Raw genomic sequence first — 20086 nt, forward strand, 5'->3', positions numbered from 1 at the left:
AAGACGTGAGTTATTCAGATTTTTGGAAGACTAGAGGTGATTGAATGCTGAGATGGATATATACGAGTTGATATTGCTGTTGTCTATTCATTGTATTGAAAATTCATCGATTCATCAATAGAATAACCACATTTCACAAACGCCTGTGCCATCACCTTCGCCTGTGCTTTGATGGAACTCAATTCTCATGTGCTGTCCCTCAATCATTTGCTGCACAAACTCATCGTCGACCATGATCTTTAGCCCTTTCCCGTTGATATGAAATAAATGAACACAGTCCATCGCTTTGATCCGATATTTATCTGAGATCTTCCTCACAAGTTCTTGTATGGTGCGTTCCGATAGATAAATCGCACGATAATATTCATGGAGTTCATCCTCCGAAAGCCGAACATAAAAACATGCAACTAAGTTTATTAGCACGCGAACAAAATGATGTAAAGTGTTGGAATACATACTTGAAGTAAGATGTCGAGTTGTGGGTACTTGATCGATCAAATCAACGCGATTTACCTTGATAGGTTCAACGGATAACCCATCAGCAACTGATGAAGCAGCCGTAGTGTCCTTATCCGACACACTAAAACTCCTCGGTGACACACTCTCCGAATATGTGCTTTGGGTAGATGGATCCGCAACAATCTCGACAGGCCCAGCCTTGATACAAACATCATCCAACCGAACCGGGTATAGATCAGGATCATCCTCCTTATCGCCACAGAGAGATAGTAAAGTCTTTGATCGACCAGACAGTGCCATTTTCTCAAACCCGACTAGTTTCGACCGTAGACCAGTCTGGCTCAGTTGCTCGGATTCATCATCCGGTTGAAATATTTTCAAGTCCTTTGCGGAAGTCATACTCTTACCGCGCTTCCGCTTCCTGGACCCCCATCCCAGTTCTGCGTATGAGATTCGCTGTCTCAGTTTCTCAATCGCCTTTTCCAAGTTGCTGTGATCATTGGAAAGTTTTCGTTCCGCGCCGTGATCTCGGAAGACTTGGATTTTGCAGAAACATACTTCTGACTCCGCGGGCGTGATATTGTCGCTTGCCACTTGTTCTGTCTTAGCACAAAGCCGAACGGGGCTTCCTCGAACCCCCTTCGAGCGGGTAAAGTCCGTAGATAGGAAATTGAAACAGATTGGGATATGGCATGAGCTGAAGCGGGCCGTGGAATCAATTGACCAGGTTACAGAGAAGCCGTCGAATCCTTTGTGCTCGATTTGAAACTGGGGACTGTCTCCGCCGGCGTACTCGAGAGCAAATAGGGTTTCGTCTTGTTGCTGCCCTGAGGATGCACCTCTTCCTTCTTTCCATAATTGCCAACAGGTTGCTGGGTTCGATCTTGCCAATTCCTGGTCGAAAGTGACTCGAACAAATGTCCGGTATGTGGTCATCTTGTCTGTTTTTGCGGGCGGGGCGGTGTCCATTACCGTGAGGTAATAGACTTGGCCCTTGTTGAGATAACTCAAGGGTGAATCTCCGCTTTCATTCATCATCGCAGTTGGAGTTTGGAGGGTGGTACGGAAGCGAAATCTGATGAAAGTTCAGTTTGATTCGTACAATGAGCCCAGGTAAAAAATATCGACTCACCTCTCTGTTTCGAGGGAGGTAACATCCTTCCCCTCTAGCTTGGGATCTCCAAGGGCAGTTCCAGTACCTGAATTGTCGGGGGACTCATAACTTGTCTCGTAGGTCAAGCCAGGATGAAATAATGGTCTAGAGGCGCCTGCTCCTATATCGGGAATAATTTTCGTATCTGGGCGTGGTTGGTACTGATATGGCGGTATGTAAGGTGCTTGGTTCCAAATATTGTTTTGCTGAAAGCTGTAAAGACAGTCTGATAGAGAATATGGGCCTTCTGCTTCGCCAGGATGCTTGGGTGAAAGTTGTGTGTCTTCCTGATATGGTGAACTTTCCTTGCCACATTCTGGCTGACTGGCAGAGAGGTCTGTGTTTAACCAGGGAAATTGTGCGAATTTGGTCACTGAAATCCCCTGAAACGCATGAGGTATCTTAAAGTCCTCGATAGCAGTCGAATTATTCTGGTCGAAGATTGTCGAGGGGGTTCCTTGGAAGTATCCAGGGAATCTCCAATCGCTGCTACGCATTAGCTAGAATATTCTCTAAGATGAATTGCTGAATATGCAAACCTTGGTAAAATCGTCTCATCTGCTGGACTTTGGGTGAGATCATGGCTTTTATATTCATTTTGTTGCAAAAATGGTTCAGTGAAGAAGCTTCTACAGGTATTGGCTGGCTTGGAAGCTAAGTTCTGGGTTCGTCTGCGTTCAGAAGAAGTAGAATGTGTTAGAGGACATTCAGATTATTTTTGGGTATATCAATTGATTCATCTGATGTAGGTTGGCACATACCTGCTGTCAAGCATTGTAGCAATTCAGGTTTAGCTGAAGAATGCGAGGTATACAAATCTAATACAACCAGTCTTCTATGATTCGGTCGCAGCGTTGGCTGTCGCGTCTGACATATATATGGATTGACCTACAAAAGGCATTGGACGGATATTTAAAATAACATACATGATACAAATGCCATGGTAGCTCCGATAAATTCCATGTACGGATCATTGAACGATTGCATGGAGATCTAGCCAACCAATCGCCAGTGTTACCGGGGGTTATCGGCACATGTCAGAATTTAAGATTTAAATTCTCGTGGGGCCTTAACAAGCTGGGGCGTTGAGGAGATGTGATCAATTCAACTATATGATGAAAACAGTTGGATCCTTTCATTCCACCATCAATCTGATTGGTCGGTTGTTTCGGCCGGGGAGGGCGCCTGGGTCCAGACCATTCGTGTTCGAACATCGGGTCATTTACCCGGATTTTGCCTGAAACGACTGATTCGTGCTCATGCCTCAGAATTTCCAGGAACCATGGTTGTACCATCTGTCAAGAGTCCCCGTAGATAAAATATGCGCCTGCGGAAGCTCTCATAGCCGGTCAAGCAGCAAGTCGGCAACGACATTCCCTGAATCAGCCGCCCATGATAAGGCGTTTCTTCCTTTAAAACCTTTCGACTCCCGGTTCACGCCTACAGTGGCGAGAAACACATTAACCGCACCCCTTTGTCCGTTTCCTGCCGCAATTGAAAGGGCCGTGCGTCCTTCCCATTTCCGCGAATTGGGATTGATACCTCTCGTAGCAAGCAGTATTTTGACTACTACCTCACGCTTGGGTTTCGCTGCACGTGATAAGGATAATAGTGTATCTCTGAAGGCATCTTGGGCATTGGGATCGGGCTCCGGCGTTGAGCAGCACCTCGACTATTGACGCATGCCCTCAATATGCCGCTAGATGTGTTAGTCTAATAAAGTCCACGGACTGTAGGCGAACCTTGATCGTACCAAGGGGTGTCTCGACAATATCCGTATACCCACCTGATGCTGCGCACTATAGGGGGTCCTTCCATCCTCACAGCGACACTCACAGTTTACACTCGGACTTCCAAGTAGCAGATCGACGACCCCTTTGTGACCTCCACCGCTGCCATCAATAACGCTGTCCGCCCCCTAGATTCGTATTGTTAGGATTGCTTCCTTCTCCGACAATTATCAGTCTGGCCACGTCTTTCTTTCCATATTGCGCAGCCCATGACAAATTTATCTGCCTAGACATTTCGCGAGTATCGGGGTTGACAGCTCCCGTGGCAGGCATCAATTAGACGTACGCCTCGTGCTTGTTCTGTGCTGCTACCCATCTCGGCGATTCTCCGTATCGATCCTTCGAGTTAGGGTCGCATACGTTGATTTGAGGAGCAGCTGGACTATGCAGTGATGCCCATTCTCGGCCGCTTTGAACAATGACGTCGCTTGAAGAACAATCTTCGAATAAGGCTCAACGCGTGCCGTTGCAAGTAGCAATCTCCCTATCTTTAGTTGTCCACCTCACCCATTCGTAGCCGCCTCAGAAAGTACTAGCTACAGGATATTGGGTTGTTTCTAAGATGCTGCTTCTAGTGATTTCTGAGCGGTCGCGATGTGCCCCCACACTGCGGCCCACCATACCGCGGAACTCCACTTCGGAGTATATCATGGGGATAAAGATGTGGGTCGATAATGTTGTAGATGCGGGTCGCGGTTTGAGCAAAAGCATTGATATCTTTTTTCGGATTCTAGCCAGTCAGCTATTGCCTGAACCAGCTCATCTGGCAACTGAACAGCATGAATGCTGTAAACCCCTATGAGGGAGACTGTGGAAAAGCAATAGGCGAGGGTAAACAAATATGAAGTTGAGATATACTTGCATCGAGTGGGGCAGATTTTTTAAAAGCAAGAAAAGAAAAGAGAGACCAAAAAGACGCTGTGCTGAGTGCAAAAAAAAAGTCTGGATAAACAGACTGATACTAATAGCTCTCAACTCAACTCAACGCTGCAAGGGTTAATGAAAGAATTGTGACGATTGTTACATGAGTACCATCATCTCAATCGGCCTAGCTCTAGATCAGGAGTGACTCAGATTTTTTACATACGTCGTAACTTCAAGTTCCCAATCATCAATCGCCAGTCTATTCGTACGCTAGCTTTGACATATTCCGAGTCTGGTCATTTCATTGGTCCGCACTTATGCTGAAGATCACACCCACACTCACGCGTATCCTGGGGACTCAGCAAGTCTGATACACATTCGATTCATGCAATTGACATGCATTATATTTCATGTCTATTTCCATGTCTTATTGTGTCCTTGTATGCTATTCGGCCAATCATCGCACAGCCCGTAGACTTTGAAAGCTACAGGCTTCTTGTTGAGAATCTTCAAAGAACATAGCGGCTATGATGTATTCAGTTAGTGAGATCCGAAGATATTTCTCGTCATCGAAAACTTACAAAGTCAAATTCTCTTTGTCTGTTAGATCCATCTGGTTATTGTCCACAACACGAGCCACCTTGGTACCATCGGAATCAATAAACTCAACGATTCCACTTCCAGCGATGGCATCGACCGCATCTAGCTTATCCCTACGTTTGTTCTCGTTCTTCAGGTAGATACGGAGAATGATAATGACAATTGAAGGAAGAATGGCAGCAACCTAGAGAAGCAATTAGTTGGCTTCCATTCAACACTCCAGTGTACACTTACCACAAGAAGGATAATCCAAGTCGGTTTATATCGCGGCTGGCTTACAGTCAGCATAAAAGTGGTGAGCTCAAGGCTTAAGCTAACTCACCTTCCACTGCGGACGAAATAGTTGAGGAGAAATAATGTTCCCCAAGCCATAACCTATGTGATATAGCGCAATGACAGTGGTCTTTTTTGTATGTCCTGCTGATGCGTTTGCAGCCCATATCATTACGACAGCGTAAGGTATCCCGGTTGTGGATCTAATCCAGATGCCTGAGATGAGGCCCCAGCGATTCGACCAGGGTAGAGCTTGAATAGAGTCAACAAAAGTATTTGTGGGTCAGGAAAAAACAAACCTAGTAAGAGGATGCTAGATAAAGCTCCCGGAATGTAAGCAATAAGTGATATCCATGCCCGGGAGTTCTGACTCGTTAGCCCTTATACCATTATAGTCATTTGGAGGACTTTACCTTGGTGTAGTAAAGTACGATCGCTGCTGTTGCCAGAGAAAAAAATGAAACCACCCCGGTCACACAACCAAGTAGTGTTGTTTGGAGAACTGTAAATCCGAAAGACTTAATGATTAGAGAGTATTGATTTGTAACTCCGTTTGCCATTTCTTGAGACCATGAATGTAAGAAGAACAGCCATGTTTTGGGATCCTGGATTGCTTCAAGAAACCTAATGGTTTTTAGTTAGATCGACCATGAATCTTGGGGACAGAATCCTACTGGTATTTCTTGAATGTCTTATGCTCAATTCCAGAGTGGTTTTCCTTGATTCTCAAGATTGCTTGTGCGCGTTCTTCTTCTGTCAAGAAGCTAGCATGAAGAGGACTATCAGGGAAGAAGAGCCACACCAAAGCCCCAAATATGATCGTAATAACTCCAGTTATTACTGGTTTGTATGTTAGCAGTGCCTATGTACATCTTCAGGGGAACACTAACTCATGAACCATTTCCATGGAGCAAAATTTCCTGTATCGATCCATAACACGCCATATGATAGCAAACCCGAGGTAATGGGGCTTGCATTACCAATTGACCACATAATTGGCATCATGACAGCCTGCTCACTATAAGTGAAGAACATTGACATCGAGAGCAGAAATGCAGGGACAATAGATGCTTCTGCCAATCCCAGAAAAAAGCGAACCACAAAGAGCGAGGCGAAGTTATTACAAGGCGCGTGTAAAAGTGTGATGCAGCCCCTGCAGCCTGGTTAGTGACTAGAATCTTTAGGTTTTAAAGACCGGCTTACCAGATAATCAAGTTTCCTGCCAACCATTTTGCAACGGGAAATCTTTGTAAAGCCCAGTTCTGCGGCCATTCTGCCAATAGATATCCAAAGTAGAAGATTGAAGACAGCCAGTTGTACTGATTTGAATTCAAATGCGCGTCATCCATAATGCCGAGGATAGCGGAGCTTCCTAACTACTGGACGATTATGACTTATTCATCTCCCACCAAGCTTGAAGGAACATACTGTTTGCTTATCAACGTACATGAGGTGATATCCAATGCACAAGAATGGCAAAATGCGATATAAACATTTGTTTCGGATACGTGTCGCTTCTTCTGGACTTGGGTCTGCAACTTGGATTTTGGAAAGGAGCTTAAAGCTCTCGTCCGCAAATCGATCGGAGACTTTTGGCGCATCGCTGGTAATATTCTCACCCTGTCTTTCAGATTCAGTTGTGATCTCCAACCCACTTTTTGGTTGTTTAGCTGCCATGGCCTGATTATCGGAAAAGGAAGGTGTAAAATATTCATCAAAGTCACAGAATCTTCGTATGAACACCCGGGCGGACAATGACTTCTTATCATCTCCAATTTGTGTATTCTTGGATGTTCCACAGATGCCAAGTCATCGCGCGATATATTCATCGGTCTACATGCTTGGCGGACAAATGCCGAGTACATTCTTCCTCATTTGGAATGTAAGAAACTCCATCTGACCAACCGGCATTGACTTTGTATTTGCGAAAACCTGTCAAAAGCACGCATACATTCGCCATCCCGAAGTTTTTATCCGAGTATCGCGTCAAAAATGCACTGTTGACGTGCTTCGAGGGTTGATATAAATTGGTGACGCTCAGGTGCTGCGTTCCAATGTTGGAGACCGATAAGCCATTTGACAAGCACATCCTTGCAAATTCGACCCCGCTTCCCCATCTCGTTTCTACAATTCCTTTTTTTCTCCAGTCAATCAACATTTGAAGTAGAGATGTCCGAGTCTCCTGAAAAATTCCGGGTTATTATAGCGGGAGCTGGAATCGCCGGACTTGCAACTGCTATATCTCTTCAGCGAATATCCTCGATCCCCAATCTTGACATTCAATTATATGAACAAGCCCCCGAGCTCCTGGAAATCGGTGCTAGCATCGCTCTCAGTCCAAATGTAAGGTTCCTGGAAACTCAAACGTAAAATGGCGAGTTGGGTGATCTAAACGCTCTATCAAAAGGGCATGCGAACGTTGGAAAAACTTGGCGTGGACAATGCTCTCTCAGATGAAGTCGGATTCAGAGGACCGAGCGGAATTCCACAGATCTTTCGGTATATAAATTCTGCGTATTCAGATGATGTATCCCATAGGACTGACATTGATTTTTCAAAGTCACTGGAAAACGAACCAAGTGGTCTCCGTTGATACGCACACTAATGTGCCCGATCCTCGTCATCACACCACGCGTTTTCACCGAGGTCATTTGCACGCCGCTCTCTTGAAAAACGTTCCTCAAAAGTCTATACATTTGGGAAAGAAGATTATTGATGCCGATGTCAACGAGGGGGGTGTGTCGCTACAGTTCGAGGACGGAAGCAGGGTATCTGGGGATATGCTAATCGGGGCAGATGGAATCAAATCGGTTCGTTGTCGTGTGTTGCTGACATATTGTACTCCCTCTCTGACAATGAAAAAGAAAGTTAGACAATCATTCGTTCCTGATTACAAATTGCGATTCAGTGGAAAGGTCTTCATGAGGTCAACATTTGATGCGTCCTTGGTGGAGGAAAGGATCCCCAACTTGCCTGCAGACTCATTGCACTGGGTATGACACGCGTATTTCCTTAACCTTTTGATTTTCTCTGTTAACTTGCAGAAGTGGGGACTACAGGATAACTTTTTTGCATCTCGATTGGGTATGTATGGTGAAGTCCATATGTACTATTACGTTATCTGACAGATCTAGGCAAGGGTCATTATACCACCGTTGGCGCTTACAGTGACCCTCGATCCTCTGAAGAGCTTGAGAGAAGCGTGACATGGGACCAAAAGGGTGACGTGAAATTCTTGAGAGAGAGATACAAGGTTAGCTACCAATATACTCCCTCAAAGTAAATGGCTAAACCAAATTATAGAACTGGAACCCACTTGTACAAGCTCTGACCGAAGCTACGCCTTATACCAACCTATATCCTAACTTCGCCGGAGATGCACTGGAGAGTTGGATATTCGGTTCCCGAGTCACTCTCGTTGGGGATGCTGCTCACGCTCACGGTGGAGCCTTCGCCGCAGGAGGCTCTCTCGCATTGGATGATGCTTTTGCTCTCGGTCTTGCTTTCAAGCATGTGGTCAAATACGCCCGTCAAAAGCTGCCACTCCCCGCTGATGATGTCAAGAGAGCACTGGGACTATACACTAACACGAGGAAGCCACATACCGATAGATTATTGCGTATTGTGCATAATCAAATTGGTACGAAGATATCTGGGCCTGCATCGACAGAGGAGGAAGATGCCAAGCTTATTTCTCGGCTGAAAAGCAGGCCTGACACAGAGTGGTTATCTGAGCATGATGTTGAGGCTGCTTTGGAAGCTAGTATTGTTCAGTTTGAAGCGCATGGCAGCTCTGAGCTACTTAAGCCTTCATCGAAATCAAGGGGACATTCAGGAAACCGGAAACCGACAGTAAATCCTCAGGGAAGTAAGCTCTGAAAGATATATGCAAGGAATTATGTTCAAATAAATCAGTGCCATAGACGGATAAACATACAAATGATATCATCGAGCCGGAAATTCAGTCTCCGCATTCGCAACATTTGAATATTAACAAGCCTTGCTGAATGAATCGTTAAGTGACGAAGTTTCAAGAATCTTCCATAAATTTACTGCAAAACTCTCCCGTTGGTCTCTTCCACCAACAACTCATACTCAGGTTGAAACTCGGTATAGAAGTTGTGCTATGATGCATTAGCCAGGTATAAATGTTGCTCACATAAGCACTTACTGGGTTCTGGGCGGCATTCGCGGTGTATTGAGCCACCTCAGGGCTAATGATTATTTTGGGGACACCGTTAGCCGCAGCAGCTTCAGCCATGAGCTGGGAGTGGCAGCAGTTTTCCAGCATGGAATACAGAATCGCAGCTTCATCCACTGTGGTACCCACAGTCAAGAGACTGCAAACAGTTTTTAGTAGACGAACAGTAATGAAGCGCTTGAGTGACTCACCCATGATTCTGAAGAATGCAAGCAATGTTGTCCTTGCCCAATGCCTTGGCAATCTGTCTTCCCTCTTCCTGGGATAAGGCAACGCCTCCGTGGTCCTCGTAGATACCAACACGTCCATAGAAGTTGCAAGCATCTATTACCGGACCAGTCAGTTTATGTGCGGTCATCGTGGTTCAACTCGGACGGACCTTGAGTGAGCATTTCAATCGGCTTGCCAAATGCGCTCCACGTCTTGCCATAGATACCATGAGTATGGGCAGCGGCGATAACATCAGGGCGAGCTTTGTGAATTTCCGAATGGATCATGAATCCAGCCTCGTTGATAGGAATTTGAGCTCCTCCTTCAGTGACATACCCTTCGTGGTCTACAAGAACCAGATCTGAAGCTTTAATCGAGGAAAAGTGCTTGGCGAAGGGGTTCATCCAGAAGTGATCTTTCAGGATGGGGTCTGGCGGCGGTTAGATTTTCTGTATATGCCCCACGGTAACGATACCTACCGCGCATCGAAATGTGACCCGAGATTCCTTCATTGTATCCCTTCTTGCCAAAGTATCGGAAGGCAACAGCCATATGTTCCTTCATCCATTGACGCTTCTCGAGCGGGTCTGAGAAAGTGGGAATTCCACCCAGCTTCAGTGTACCATTTCGATCCCCACGAGCAACGGCTTGGAACGTGGCATCGGTGGCCGGGTCGGAGATCTTGTGCTGGTTCTCAGCAGCCAGGCGAACGGACCCCTGTTGTGTTTCAGTAACAAACGTAGATGTCGACATTTTGGCTATGTAGGTAAGTAATCGATCTTTGACAATGATGGGATTAAGGCCAAGTGAATGTGATTTCTCCAGGGCCGAGGTGGGTTTTTACAGACTAAGTCTTATCTATGGATGAGACCCACCACCCAACCCCGCGTGTATCATTGGAAGGCGGCAGATCTAAAGACCGCACTACGGACTCTTTCCGATATTGTTTATTGACTCTTTTGGGTATTCTTAGCCGGAATCCACTTTTTGTCTAGTAAAGCAGAGCCATGATTGATGCACCAAGTGTGGAACCTCGATTCTCTTATCAACAAACCCATTTCAAGATCAGGCTATGATTTTTATCGTTCTAGATCGTGATTGTGATCTGTCGCACAGGCACGGGGAAAAGCTTGGCACTCGGCCTCCGCGGCGCCCGATATCCCTTGTCAACATCCCGATTCCCGAATAATCAATCGCTATTCAACTAAAGTGGACATGATACAATTCAATAATTAGGTCTCCCATAGGTGGATCTCTAGGCTTAGATATGCCTGTCACTGCATTGAGCATATTCTTGGTAAGTTGACTTCCTATTGGAACAGGAAACTTGCTGATGATTTTAAAACAGGCTAGCACTGTTGCCCAACTTTCACTAGATTGCCTTTTGCATCCTTTGGATACCATTAAAACACGCATCCAGTCTCGTGAATATGTTGGCTCCCCTGGGAGCTCAAGGATCAGCGTCCTGGGCGATAAGAAAATCCTTCGAGGGCTTTACCAAGGCTTAGGCCCTGTGCTCGTCACCTCATTCCCATCTGGTAAGCCAGGAGGCAGCGAATTGCATATCGGCGTCTAACCATGTACCACAGCTGGAGTATTCTTTTTCACATATGAAAGCATTCGGTCCAAGTTGGCCTTCGCGTCACAAAGTCAATCTCAACCGACGAGCTCCACTGTGATTTTATCTGACATTTGTGCGTCATGTGTGGCAGAGATTGCAGCTTGTCTGTTGCTGGCTCCCACTGAGCTTTTAAAACAGAATGCCCAAGTTGCTTTGTCATCTACCAACTTACAGCACCCTGGAACATCTCCCGAAGGCTTGAAAGCGTTGTTGAAAAGCGTTGGTGGTCCTACCAAACTTTGGAAGGGATATTGGGCTCTTTTGGCGCACAACCTACCATGGACCCTTATTCAATTGCCTCTTTACGAAGCTCTTAAAAGACAGAGGTCTATGTCGGGGTCCCAGACCAAAAAGAGTCACGTTTCCGAAACTGTCGTAAATTCTGGCTTATGTGCTGCCATCGCAGGAGGGGTCACAGGTGTCCTCACGAGTCCGATGGATGTTATCAAGACGCGGGTAAATTTAGATGCCTCTGGGCAAAACATTCCTGGACGAAAGAGAGTGGTCACAATAACCAAGGATATAATCAGAACAGAGGGCCTTCGGGGATTATACAGAGGATGTGGTATTAACAGCTTCATGGCCGTTGCTGGATGCGGATTGTATTTTGCGCTATATGAAGGGGGCAAGCAGTGGCTGAGTGATAGCTAGATACCGCTAGCTGGGCTTGTATGTAAATTATTATACTATCATGGATTTTTAATCTCCTATCTAGAATATATTCCATCGAGTTGAAAACGCGTGAAATCGAAGGTACGGTTCTTAACACCGAGGGATCTTGAGAAATTTCATAATAAATTTCATGTTATATTCATAAAATCAGAAATTCACCTGGAACCTACATATTTAATCTAATCTACAATCTATATTGTAAAATCGAAAGTTATAAGTTAATTTTCTGATAAAAACCCTGACATTCTGGGCCTGGTAAAAAGTCATGCCTTACGTTCAGGCAAAAAATATCCTTTAAATAAATAGTTAAGTGATACACTCAAATAGAAGTGCATTGACTACTTGTCTTCAATATTTCGAAAATAAATGTAATTTGTTTCTTATAGAGCGCAGAATGAGCTATAGTTGACTAGTTAACTTAGGTTAGCTCGAGGTCATATCATGACTAAGCCCCCAAGACCCCGATTATCGCCATGTGGGATTATCGCGGAGCTCTCGACAGTTGTCTTTCGCCGAACTCCTTTCACTCTCACACGACATGCCTAACGATCGGTAACATTGGCGCACTCCCGGGAAAATTTCACCCTCCGCATTCCATGCCTCTCTCCCCCGAAGCTTCACAAAGATCATACCTCCCTATACCCCCTAGAACATCGGTGACTTCTAGCGCATTGAAACCCATTTGTTACTTTCTCGCCCAATGAGCTGAAGCTCCCAATTCCGCCATACATTCAAATCGCGCCAAATAATCCCAACAATCAATTTGAAAATGTCGGAAACAGAGCCCTCCTACATCGACTATGAGGCCTTCCTAGACCCCGACTTCTCGCCTGCCGGGTTCGCCAATTCACTAGTGCTGAGCACCAACAATGCGACAGATACCCCTCTAGACCTCTCAACACCACTCTCTCGCGTACTTTTCGATCTCCAAGAAATCGACACCCACATCCATGGCTTGACAACAAAGTCGGCACTACCACTTCTATCCCATACACAAGACCAAACCGCTGCTGCGGAGCATATCCTGCAGGAAATCGGGACGCAGATCACATCGGTAACTGAGGGATATGAGCGACTGGAGAAGGAGGTGCTTCAAAAGTGGCAGGCCGCGGACGAGGCTCGAATTGCGGCTGAAAATTCATTGGCTACTGTCCGGTTAGCCCGGGCGGTCGCCCGCTGTTTAGGACTTGGTCGACAGCTTGAGAGCCAAGTGGCAGAGCTGACTGGGCGGGGTCCAACTTCCCCAGTATTAGGCGCCGATGGAGCAGCCAGTACGACTGGCAAGGAGGGATTTCGAGCTTTGGAGCGGGCGGCGATTACCATCTTGAATCTACGTCAGATGTTTTCAGCAACCTCGGAGGCAGATGAAGGGTATGGCTTGGATCGGGTCAAGGCCACTCGGACTTTACGCAATGAGTTTGTGATCCCTGCAGAAAACATGGTCAAGTCAAGGGCACAGCAAACCATCCACCGCTTCTCGTTGTCGAGTCAAATGAACACCAGTGGCCAATCATCGGTGCCATCAAGTTACAAACAAGCCCGCGAAGCCCGATCACGGTTGGCGACCGCTGCAGCCACTCTATACCTCCTCTCACCTATCCCGAATGGCACTGTCACTACCTCTGACTACAAGCCTGAGCTTCTTATTTCCACCTTGCAGGGGTACATGCAGACCTCCATCATCACATCTGCTAATGCCCTCGCTAAGGCATTGTCCCAACTCCCCACAATGGACCGTGCTCTCGCCGACATCTCCACACGATGCCAGGATATCGTTGCCGTAGAGTCCATACTGCGAAATATCCGACCGCCTTCTCACCCAATCCTTTCATCTACAACCAATGACCAGTCGGCGGAGACAGGAACAGCACCAAACCAGGTTAACCTCCTCCAGCCCCTCCTTCAGGCTCTAGATACCGCATCCCTGCCTTCCTACTACTGGCGATCGCTCGCCTCCTCCCTCACGTCCCGCGTGCAGGAAATTATCAACCGAGGGGGCGTGTCTGCACGCACCCTTCGGTCAAACCGGGATCGACTAAAGGCAGAAATCAAAGACTGCGTGATGCGTGCCTCCAAATTCTCTGCAACCAACTTCCTGGCCGAAAAGAGTCGATCGGGATCGGATACTGAGGTGGTGGGGAATTGGGAACGAGAGGCTACAGTGATGGTGAGCGCTGTTATCGGACCCTTGAGTCGATGATGGGTCTAAACTTCGTATTAAATAATTATAAAACTCTATCCCCGCCTCTAAGTGGGACTGGATATGCATTTCCATAGAATGAGAACCATTCAAATTAAAGCAAAGGAAAACAAAGAAAAAACCGGAGTATTTCTCAATACATGTTTCGTAACCACGGGCCAACTACCCCAGAAATATCATTCCCAGGTACCTGGCAAGGGGAAAACAGGGTACCTTGGGAGGAGCAGAGCAACACCAGACCAGGAAACAGCAGAGAACCAAACCAAAGTAAAAAAGGTCCGTATTCGGAGATTTACAGTTACCGTTGAAAGTGTCATCTGACTCCTTGCAGACCATTTCACAAGGCTAGGGTGGCGGGGCCCTGAATAGCTGCATTACAGGTTGCCTTGCTGTGAAGCGTCAAGGCTCCAATGAAAGATAAGTCAATGAGGGGTACAGGGTAGAGCAGGGTAAACAAAGCAAAATGCAAGTTCCTTGTGCTGCGTCCGATCTGAAATCCACGGAAACTGTTTTATTACATGTACAGTATTTTCCAGGGTTGTTTGGGTATGTACCGAGTAGCCTCATGTACGACGTACGACGGGACCAAGATAGTAACATGTTACTGGTGTCCGTGCTTTTTTTTTCTTGTTTTTCCTCCTCCACGTCAATACGTGGCCGACAGGTACGCATCCCTACAGGTACATGGGAGCCGGGAAATGCATAGTCTGATTGGATGGATCAGGGAGGAAGTTAATATGACTCAACACATAAAGAGACCTATCATCTTGAATACACCGCTTCAAAGGCAAATTGTGGAAAAAACCCAGAGGCAAATGAAGCGGGGGGAAGAGAGGGAATCGGTTATGATTGAATAAGAAATACTTTTTCATACCGTATACAGATGACCATGACTGAAATGAACATTCTCTCTACATTAATCCGAAGTTCCCGGTGAAAAAGTCGACGACGTCAGTGTGTGATCCTTACCCGTGGAAGCGTGGAAGCGCCGATCGGAAGTAAAAAGATTAAGCCCTGCAGGTACCTGCCACTACTTGGCCGTGCGCCTCTAAGGTGGCGTGCATTTGTACCTACAGGTACCCGATTGCCCCTCATATCCAAAACATAATGATTTATCCTTTTCTCCTCATATGTATGGGGAGGACCCATGTACATGAAACTGGGACAGGTCTATCATCCATACATGTGGACATCCGCGTATCCCCAAACTCCGTCTTCACCAATCCGCTTCTTTAGTCCTGTTAACCCCTCTCTAGAACCCCCTCTCTCGCGCCCCGATGGCGCGTTCGAAGGACAAATCAAATCATCAATCATTCAAGTGAAGCACATCATTCCCATGGACCGTGTCGTCACACAGCGGGGAATATGGGGTGGATTCTGGGTCTGGGGTCTAGGGCGGATGCATTTGGTAGAAACCATGGAAGGTTCGAACAGAACTTTGAACCTCGTAGAAGACAACAAAAAGGGTCAAGATCTCGAACGTTTCGAACATGAAAAGAACAAGAAATATTTACAGGGTCAGTCGCGTACCGTGGGATCTTATTTGATCTTGTCATGCGGGCAGCCCATTGTGTATGACATGGACCGATTTACTTTGACCCACCGATCGTCGATATCATAACCCGCATGTCCTGCCGTTTGCAGCGAGTATCCACGGTAGAAGAAGATGAAGAGGGGAAGTTTACACGGGAGACGCAGGCACGGTGAATCCATGGGCCAGTCGGTGCTAGCCGGGGGGCCCTGAAGGTTTCATGAACTTTGGTGCTTTGTCTGAACGCGGGATCATCAAGCCCATTGGAAGAAATAGAGACATCTACAATCGAGAGGTTGGAACTATGGTAAATGTAAAAGTCTACCACGCCACCTATTTTTTGGTGTCTCTATATACGGGGAACCCGGTACCTTGTACTCCGTCTTGAGTTCTTATCAATGGGGTCAATGCCCAGATCGTATCCGTGCATTGCCGCCCATGTCGGCTTATGGGATTAGAGATTGGAGATTAGGGATTGAGGATTGTTGGGAGGTTCAGATAGCAGTAGTATGAAGTGCAATCACCTGCAGCTGCACAGATGATTAGAGAACGGAGATTTTCTCTTGGTATCAGGACGGACCATTCGGAACACCCCCTACCGCGTAACCATAACAAAACCCTATATACATGGGAGTCTGGGAGAGTATGACGGAGCTTGAGTTCGGAGGATGATCCCCCTGTGATGATACATCCAGATGCAAGGGGGGGGGGGAGGATGTTGTATGGAGTATAGAAAAAGGTAAAAGAGTCGAGACCGAACTAGACTAAACCCTACCAAACTCCTCTTCCGCTTGGCCATTGGATTCCAGGGTCTGGGCGCGATGGTGAACGTCAAGGACTCAGCTCGGGTACTATACCTCTTACAAAAGAACATGGATTGGTGGCTGGATGAATCATACATTCTGTACCTGGTGCCTCTGAATACATGGTTCCTGTTATGAAGTTTCAGTTTTCTTTTTTTTTCTTTTCCAAGAAGCGGCTATAGTCGCAGTAACTCTGGAGAGAGAGAAAGATCTGGTGAAACCGTCGATGATTCGCATCGGTAACCCCGGAAGTGTTGTTCAGTTCCTGGGATCTTCAATCTGACTCTTTTCCTGCGTAAGCTGTTCTTTTTTGCCCCTCGCTTCCGATAAGCATTTCTTTCTCGTCGTCACCATTTTCACCTTTTTTACTTCATACTTCTACTACTTTTACTTTCCTACTTTCATCTTTATACCCTTTAAATCTCAACCTTCCTTAATTTCTCTATCCTCCAGAACCGGACTTTCTCTTATCTATACTCCTGAAACTCGGAGTTTTCTTATGGGCATAAATCTGAAACCTTCAGGTCCCACTCGACGATCTTGCTTGTGTCCAAGCAAAAACGTGCCCCAAGAAAACATGCCTGCGATCGGCTAATTCTTTCCTTCTTTCTTTACATTTTCTCACCCTTGCCTTGACGACTACATTCCAAACCTGGAGTTCAACCCCCCCCCCCCCCCCCTCCCCCTGGAGCCCCTCAAAGAATACTTGCAAACTTGTATGTTCCAAAGTCTACTTTTAGTTGCTTTGTCTCTTTATAGTAGTGTGAGACGAGTCTGACGTTTGTGTGCAATGTTGACAGTGACCAGAATCTTTCCCCCCGATTTCTCCGTAGCCGTTCCTACGACAACTTCCAGCATTTAGAACAATAGATTCCCCCGGGATCTGGGGGTCCTTTTAAGGGAAGAGCGGATCGGGTTGCCGGCGTTGCGACCGGATAGGGTTTGCCTCTGCCCACCCCACCCCCCTCCGACACTTTGACATCACCCGCCTCCACTTTCTTACGTCGCCAAAAAAAACATGGCCTCTTTCCTTCCTGTGAACAACTCAGCTAGGATCGATGACCACGCCATGGACGGAGCGACTACACCCCGCGCCAATCCGAACGGCCTGCCGACCACCTCGGATCAACCTCCCGTCGCGGAGCAACCCCCGGATGGTCTGAAGACGAGCAAAGGAAGCGAGGGCTCAGTGCAAACAACTATATCAACCGGACGAGCCAGGACAGCCTCCATGTCCGACGAGCAGATGAACGAGTCCGACGGAGAACCAGAAGGATCCGATCATGAGGGAGAACCGGGGAGTGCACCGCCGTCGAAAAAGAAGAAGGGACAACGCTTCTTCTGCACCGACTTCCCTCCTTGCAACCTTAGTTTCACTCGAAGTGAACATTTGGCCCGCCATATTCGAAAGCACACCGGCGAGCGACCCTTCCAATGCCACTGCTCTCGACGCTTCTCTCGCCTCGACAACTTGCGCCAACATGCCCAGACAGTCCACGTGAATGAGGATATACCAGGGGACTCCCTGGCGGCCACCGGCACTCGGTTTCAGCGCCAGGTGCGTACGGATCGAGTGCGCCCCCCGGGTCGTGCACGAGCAGGTACTACCGGTAGTGCGGGTGGTCACAGCCGGGGTCACAGCCGTAACCTATCTACCTCCAGCATTACATCTACCACATCGACCTTTAGCCAACCCCAGGAGCTGCGCCGCCGTCCTCCGCCGCTGATGATGGCCAACGACCCAACTACCCGCTCTCGTCTAGGGCTGGACCTAATGGGAGAGCCACCGAGTACCCCGCCAAGTCAGATTCGAGGACTTCCACCGTCTGCAAGTGGCTCACCATACACCCCATTCACTACCGGGGCAAATGGCAGTTCACATTATAGCTCGCCCATTTCCGGTGCAACGCATTTCTGGGAGGGAAAAACAGCTGCCCGTCGGCTATCAGTCCCGACCAGTAGTCATCCCTTTCTTCCTCAGCATGGCAGCGCATATCCGCCACATTATGCCAACTCGGCCGCTGTCCCGCCATATGCCAACGCGGCTGGAGTATTTGCAAGCCCCACGAGCAGCAACTATCCTCCATCCAGGGATGAGAGCACCCTCAGTGCTGCTGAGATAGAAATGCGACGACGCACATGGCACCCTTCGACATATCCTGTATTTGGTCGACCATCAACTAGTGGTCTGAGCCAATACCACACCCCCGATACCGTCCAGCCGTCATTTGGAGCTACTTCCAACCCCGCGGACCAACCACCTCGATTACCCGGAATTGAGAGTTTTGACAAAGTTGTTTCTCAACACCGTCCCTTGACCCCTCCCGCCCGCAAACCAAGTCCGATGCAGATCGACAGCCACGGCCGCCCTCCTCCGAACCATGGCTTTGGCTCAGGATTCAACTACGCTCAACCTTCAGTCCGGCCAACACCTCCCATCTCAGGCCCAGGGCATCGCCGCGGTCATGTATCGTGGGATATGGGCCTCCACACCGGCTTGACCGGTCTTGATATTCGGGATCAACGGTCTTCGAGGGATGCCTCTCAATGGAGCCAGCAGACCATCGCGGAGCTCCAGAATGTTTCCTCTCGCCCGTCATCATCCTACCAGCCAAGCTTCGGCCCCATGGCCGAAAGAAGTCCGGATGAACACCGTGGCCACGCTCCTAGTCTTTCTTCAGGGAGCATCAGGCCGACACATACATCTCCCGAAGACTCAAGCAGCAGTGAGGGAGTTCACACTCCGTCCACCGCCTCGGTAGAGTACCACCCGGCGATTGTACACAGCAGTGGATATATTGAATCTCACGAGTCCTCGTTACCATCCGAACATCCTCATCCGGTAGGAAATCCCATTCGAACGCACGGCTCTCGCCCCGGTTACTAATGCCGTCATAGATCTGTGGTCCACGAGACCATCACACCGACGGCTACCCAGGCCATGCCGAGCAAGAGCCCCGAACAGGTGTTTTCAACGACTCTACTCGGGATTCCGGCATGGGTCGGCTTGAGGCTTTGGTTGCGGTCGCGACGAGCGAGAACAAAGGGACCGCTAAATTGTTCTTGTAATTTGTGCATTCGACCCACCCGATTCGAGACCCTATATACCTTTTTCTTGTAAACCGACTCATCCTCTTTACATGATCTTCATAATCATGCCTGCCATACTCTTTTCTCTTTTTCTTTCCCTCTCTCCATCTTTGCGCCCACTGTTATTTGAAATGTGGGCCTATCGACTTTCCCTTCTATCTCTCGGGGCACTCTCAAATTGGATACGAAGCCCTTGACGAAGTGACGAATGTGACGACCCATAAATGAACTGGAAATCTCTTTTCTCTCTCTCATTTTGTTCGTCTTTGTATTTGGGAGTCTTGTCTTTTTTTTTTTTTTTTGTTTTTTCTCTTTTTTTGGATATCTTTCAGGGTTGCCGGTTCTCCGCATGTCCTGGGCGTTTCTGTGCGGGAGCGTATGAATGGCATCGTGTGCATGACGATACCCAGCCTCGATCTTAGTTTTTCATTCTCTGCTTGGTGGTTTTCTATCTTTATGTCTGACGGTCTCACGCTTACTGTTCCCGTTGTTGTTTTACTATACTGCTTTTGATGATGGTGGATCATGTCATGTTGCCTACGGATTACCCGGATTTTATGATAACGTTATCACGCCAATATGACTGGAATGCAAATGCATGTGTGCGTAGTTTAATTAA

The 20086-nt window shown here is 47.5% G+C and overlaps 7 protein-coding genes across 7 annotated transcripts; 4 read left to right on the top strand and 3 right to left on the bottom strand.

Annotated features, from left to right (window-relative positions):
• Positions 1 to 114: 114 nt before the first annotated feature.
• Positions 115 to 2387, bottom strand: N7520_007566 (uncharacterized protein; the record flags this gene model as incomplete). The annotated part of the gene is made up of 4 exons (XM_057141500.1): positions 115 to 407; positions 459 to 1534; positions 1592 to 2098; positions 2374 to 2387. The coding sequence occupies 4 exons, from the start codon at positions 2385 to 2387 to the stop codon at positions 115 to 117; spliced, it is 1890 nt and encodes a 629-aa protein (XP_056995506.1).
• Positions 2388 to 4843: 2456 nt separating this feature from the next.
• Positions 4844 to 6816, bottom strand: N7520_007567 (uncharacterized protein; the record flags this gene model as incomplete). Its single annotated transcript, XM_057141501.1, has 9 exons — positions 4844 to 5050; positions 5101 to 5136; positions 5189 to 5391; positions 5439 to 5505; positions 5553 to 5763; positions 5814 to 5979; positions 6030 to 6292; positions 6343 to 6515; positions 6568 to 6816. The coding sequence occupies 9 exons, from the start codon at positions 6814 to 6816 to the stop codon at positions 4844 to 4846; spliced, it is 1575 nt and encodes a 524-aa protein (XP_056995507.1).
• A 492-nt stretch (positions 6817 to 7308) lies between these two features.
• N7520_007568 (uncharacterized protein) lies at positions 7309 to 9018 on the top strand (the record flags this gene model as incomplete). Its single annotated transcript, XM_057141502.1, has 7 exons — positions 7309 to 7482; positions 7547 to 7638; positions 7700 to 7949; positions 8004 to 8132; positions 8184 to 8223; positions 8274 to 8392; positions 8443 to 9018. The coding sequence occupies 7 exons, from the start codon at positions 7309 to 7311 to the stop codon at positions 9016 to 9018; spliced, it is 1380 nt and encodes a 459-aa protein (XP_056995508.1).
• A 170-nt stretch (positions 9019 to 9188) lies between these two features.
• On the bottom strand, positions 9189 to 10303 carry N7520_007569 (class II aldolase/adducin domain protein; the record flags this gene model as incomplete). Its single annotated transcript, XM_057141503.1, has 5 exons — positions 9189 to 9263; positions 9311 to 9479; positions 9532 to 9664; positions 9720 to 9980; positions 10030 to 10303. 5 exons carry the CDS (start codon positions 10301 to 10303, stop codon positions 9189 to 9191), a joined length of 912 nt encoding a protein of 303 aa, XP_056995509.1.
• A 514-nt stretch (positions 10304 to 10817) lies between these two features.
• Positions 10818 to 11126, top strand: N7520_007570 (mitochondrial carrier domain-containing protein; the record flags this gene model as incomplete). Its single annotated transcript, XM_057141504.1, has 2 exons — positions 10818 to 10847; positions 10899 to 11126. The coding sequence occupies 2 exons, from the start codon at positions 10818 to 10820 to the stop codon at positions 11124 to 11126; spliced, it is 258 nt and encodes an 85-aa protein (XP_056995510.1).
• Positions 11127 to 12612: 1486 nt separating this feature from the next.
• N7520_007571 (putative Golgi transport complex component Cog5) lies at positions 12613 to 14043 on the top strand (the record flags this gene model as incomplete). Its single annotated transcript, XM_057141505.1, has 1 exon — positions 12613 to 14043. The coding sequence occupies one exon, from the start codon at positions 12613 to 12615 to the stop codon at positions 14041 to 14043; it is 1431 nt and encodes a 476-aa protein (XP_056995511.1).
• Positions 14044 to 17395: 3352 nt separating this feature from the next.
• N7520_007572 (C2H2-type zinc finger protein) lies at positions 17396 to 19446 on the top strand (the record flags this gene model as incomplete). Its single annotated transcript, XM_057141506.1, has 2 exons — positions 17396 to 19219; positions 19276 to 19446. 2 exons carry the CDS (start codon positions 17396 to 17398, stop codon positions 19444 to 19446), a joined length of 1995 nt encoding a protein of 664 aa, XP_056995512.1.
• Positions 19447 to 20086: the final 640 nt, after the last annotated feature.

This window comes from Penicillium odoratum (genome assembly GCF_028828045.1).
Source record: "Penicillium odoratum strain IBT 22623 chromosome Unknown utg000005l_segment0_segment0, whole genome shotgun sequence".
NCBI classification, from domain to species: Eukaryota; Fungi; Ascomycota; class Eurotiomycetes; order Eurotiales; family Aspergillaceae; genus Penicillium; species Penicillium odoratum.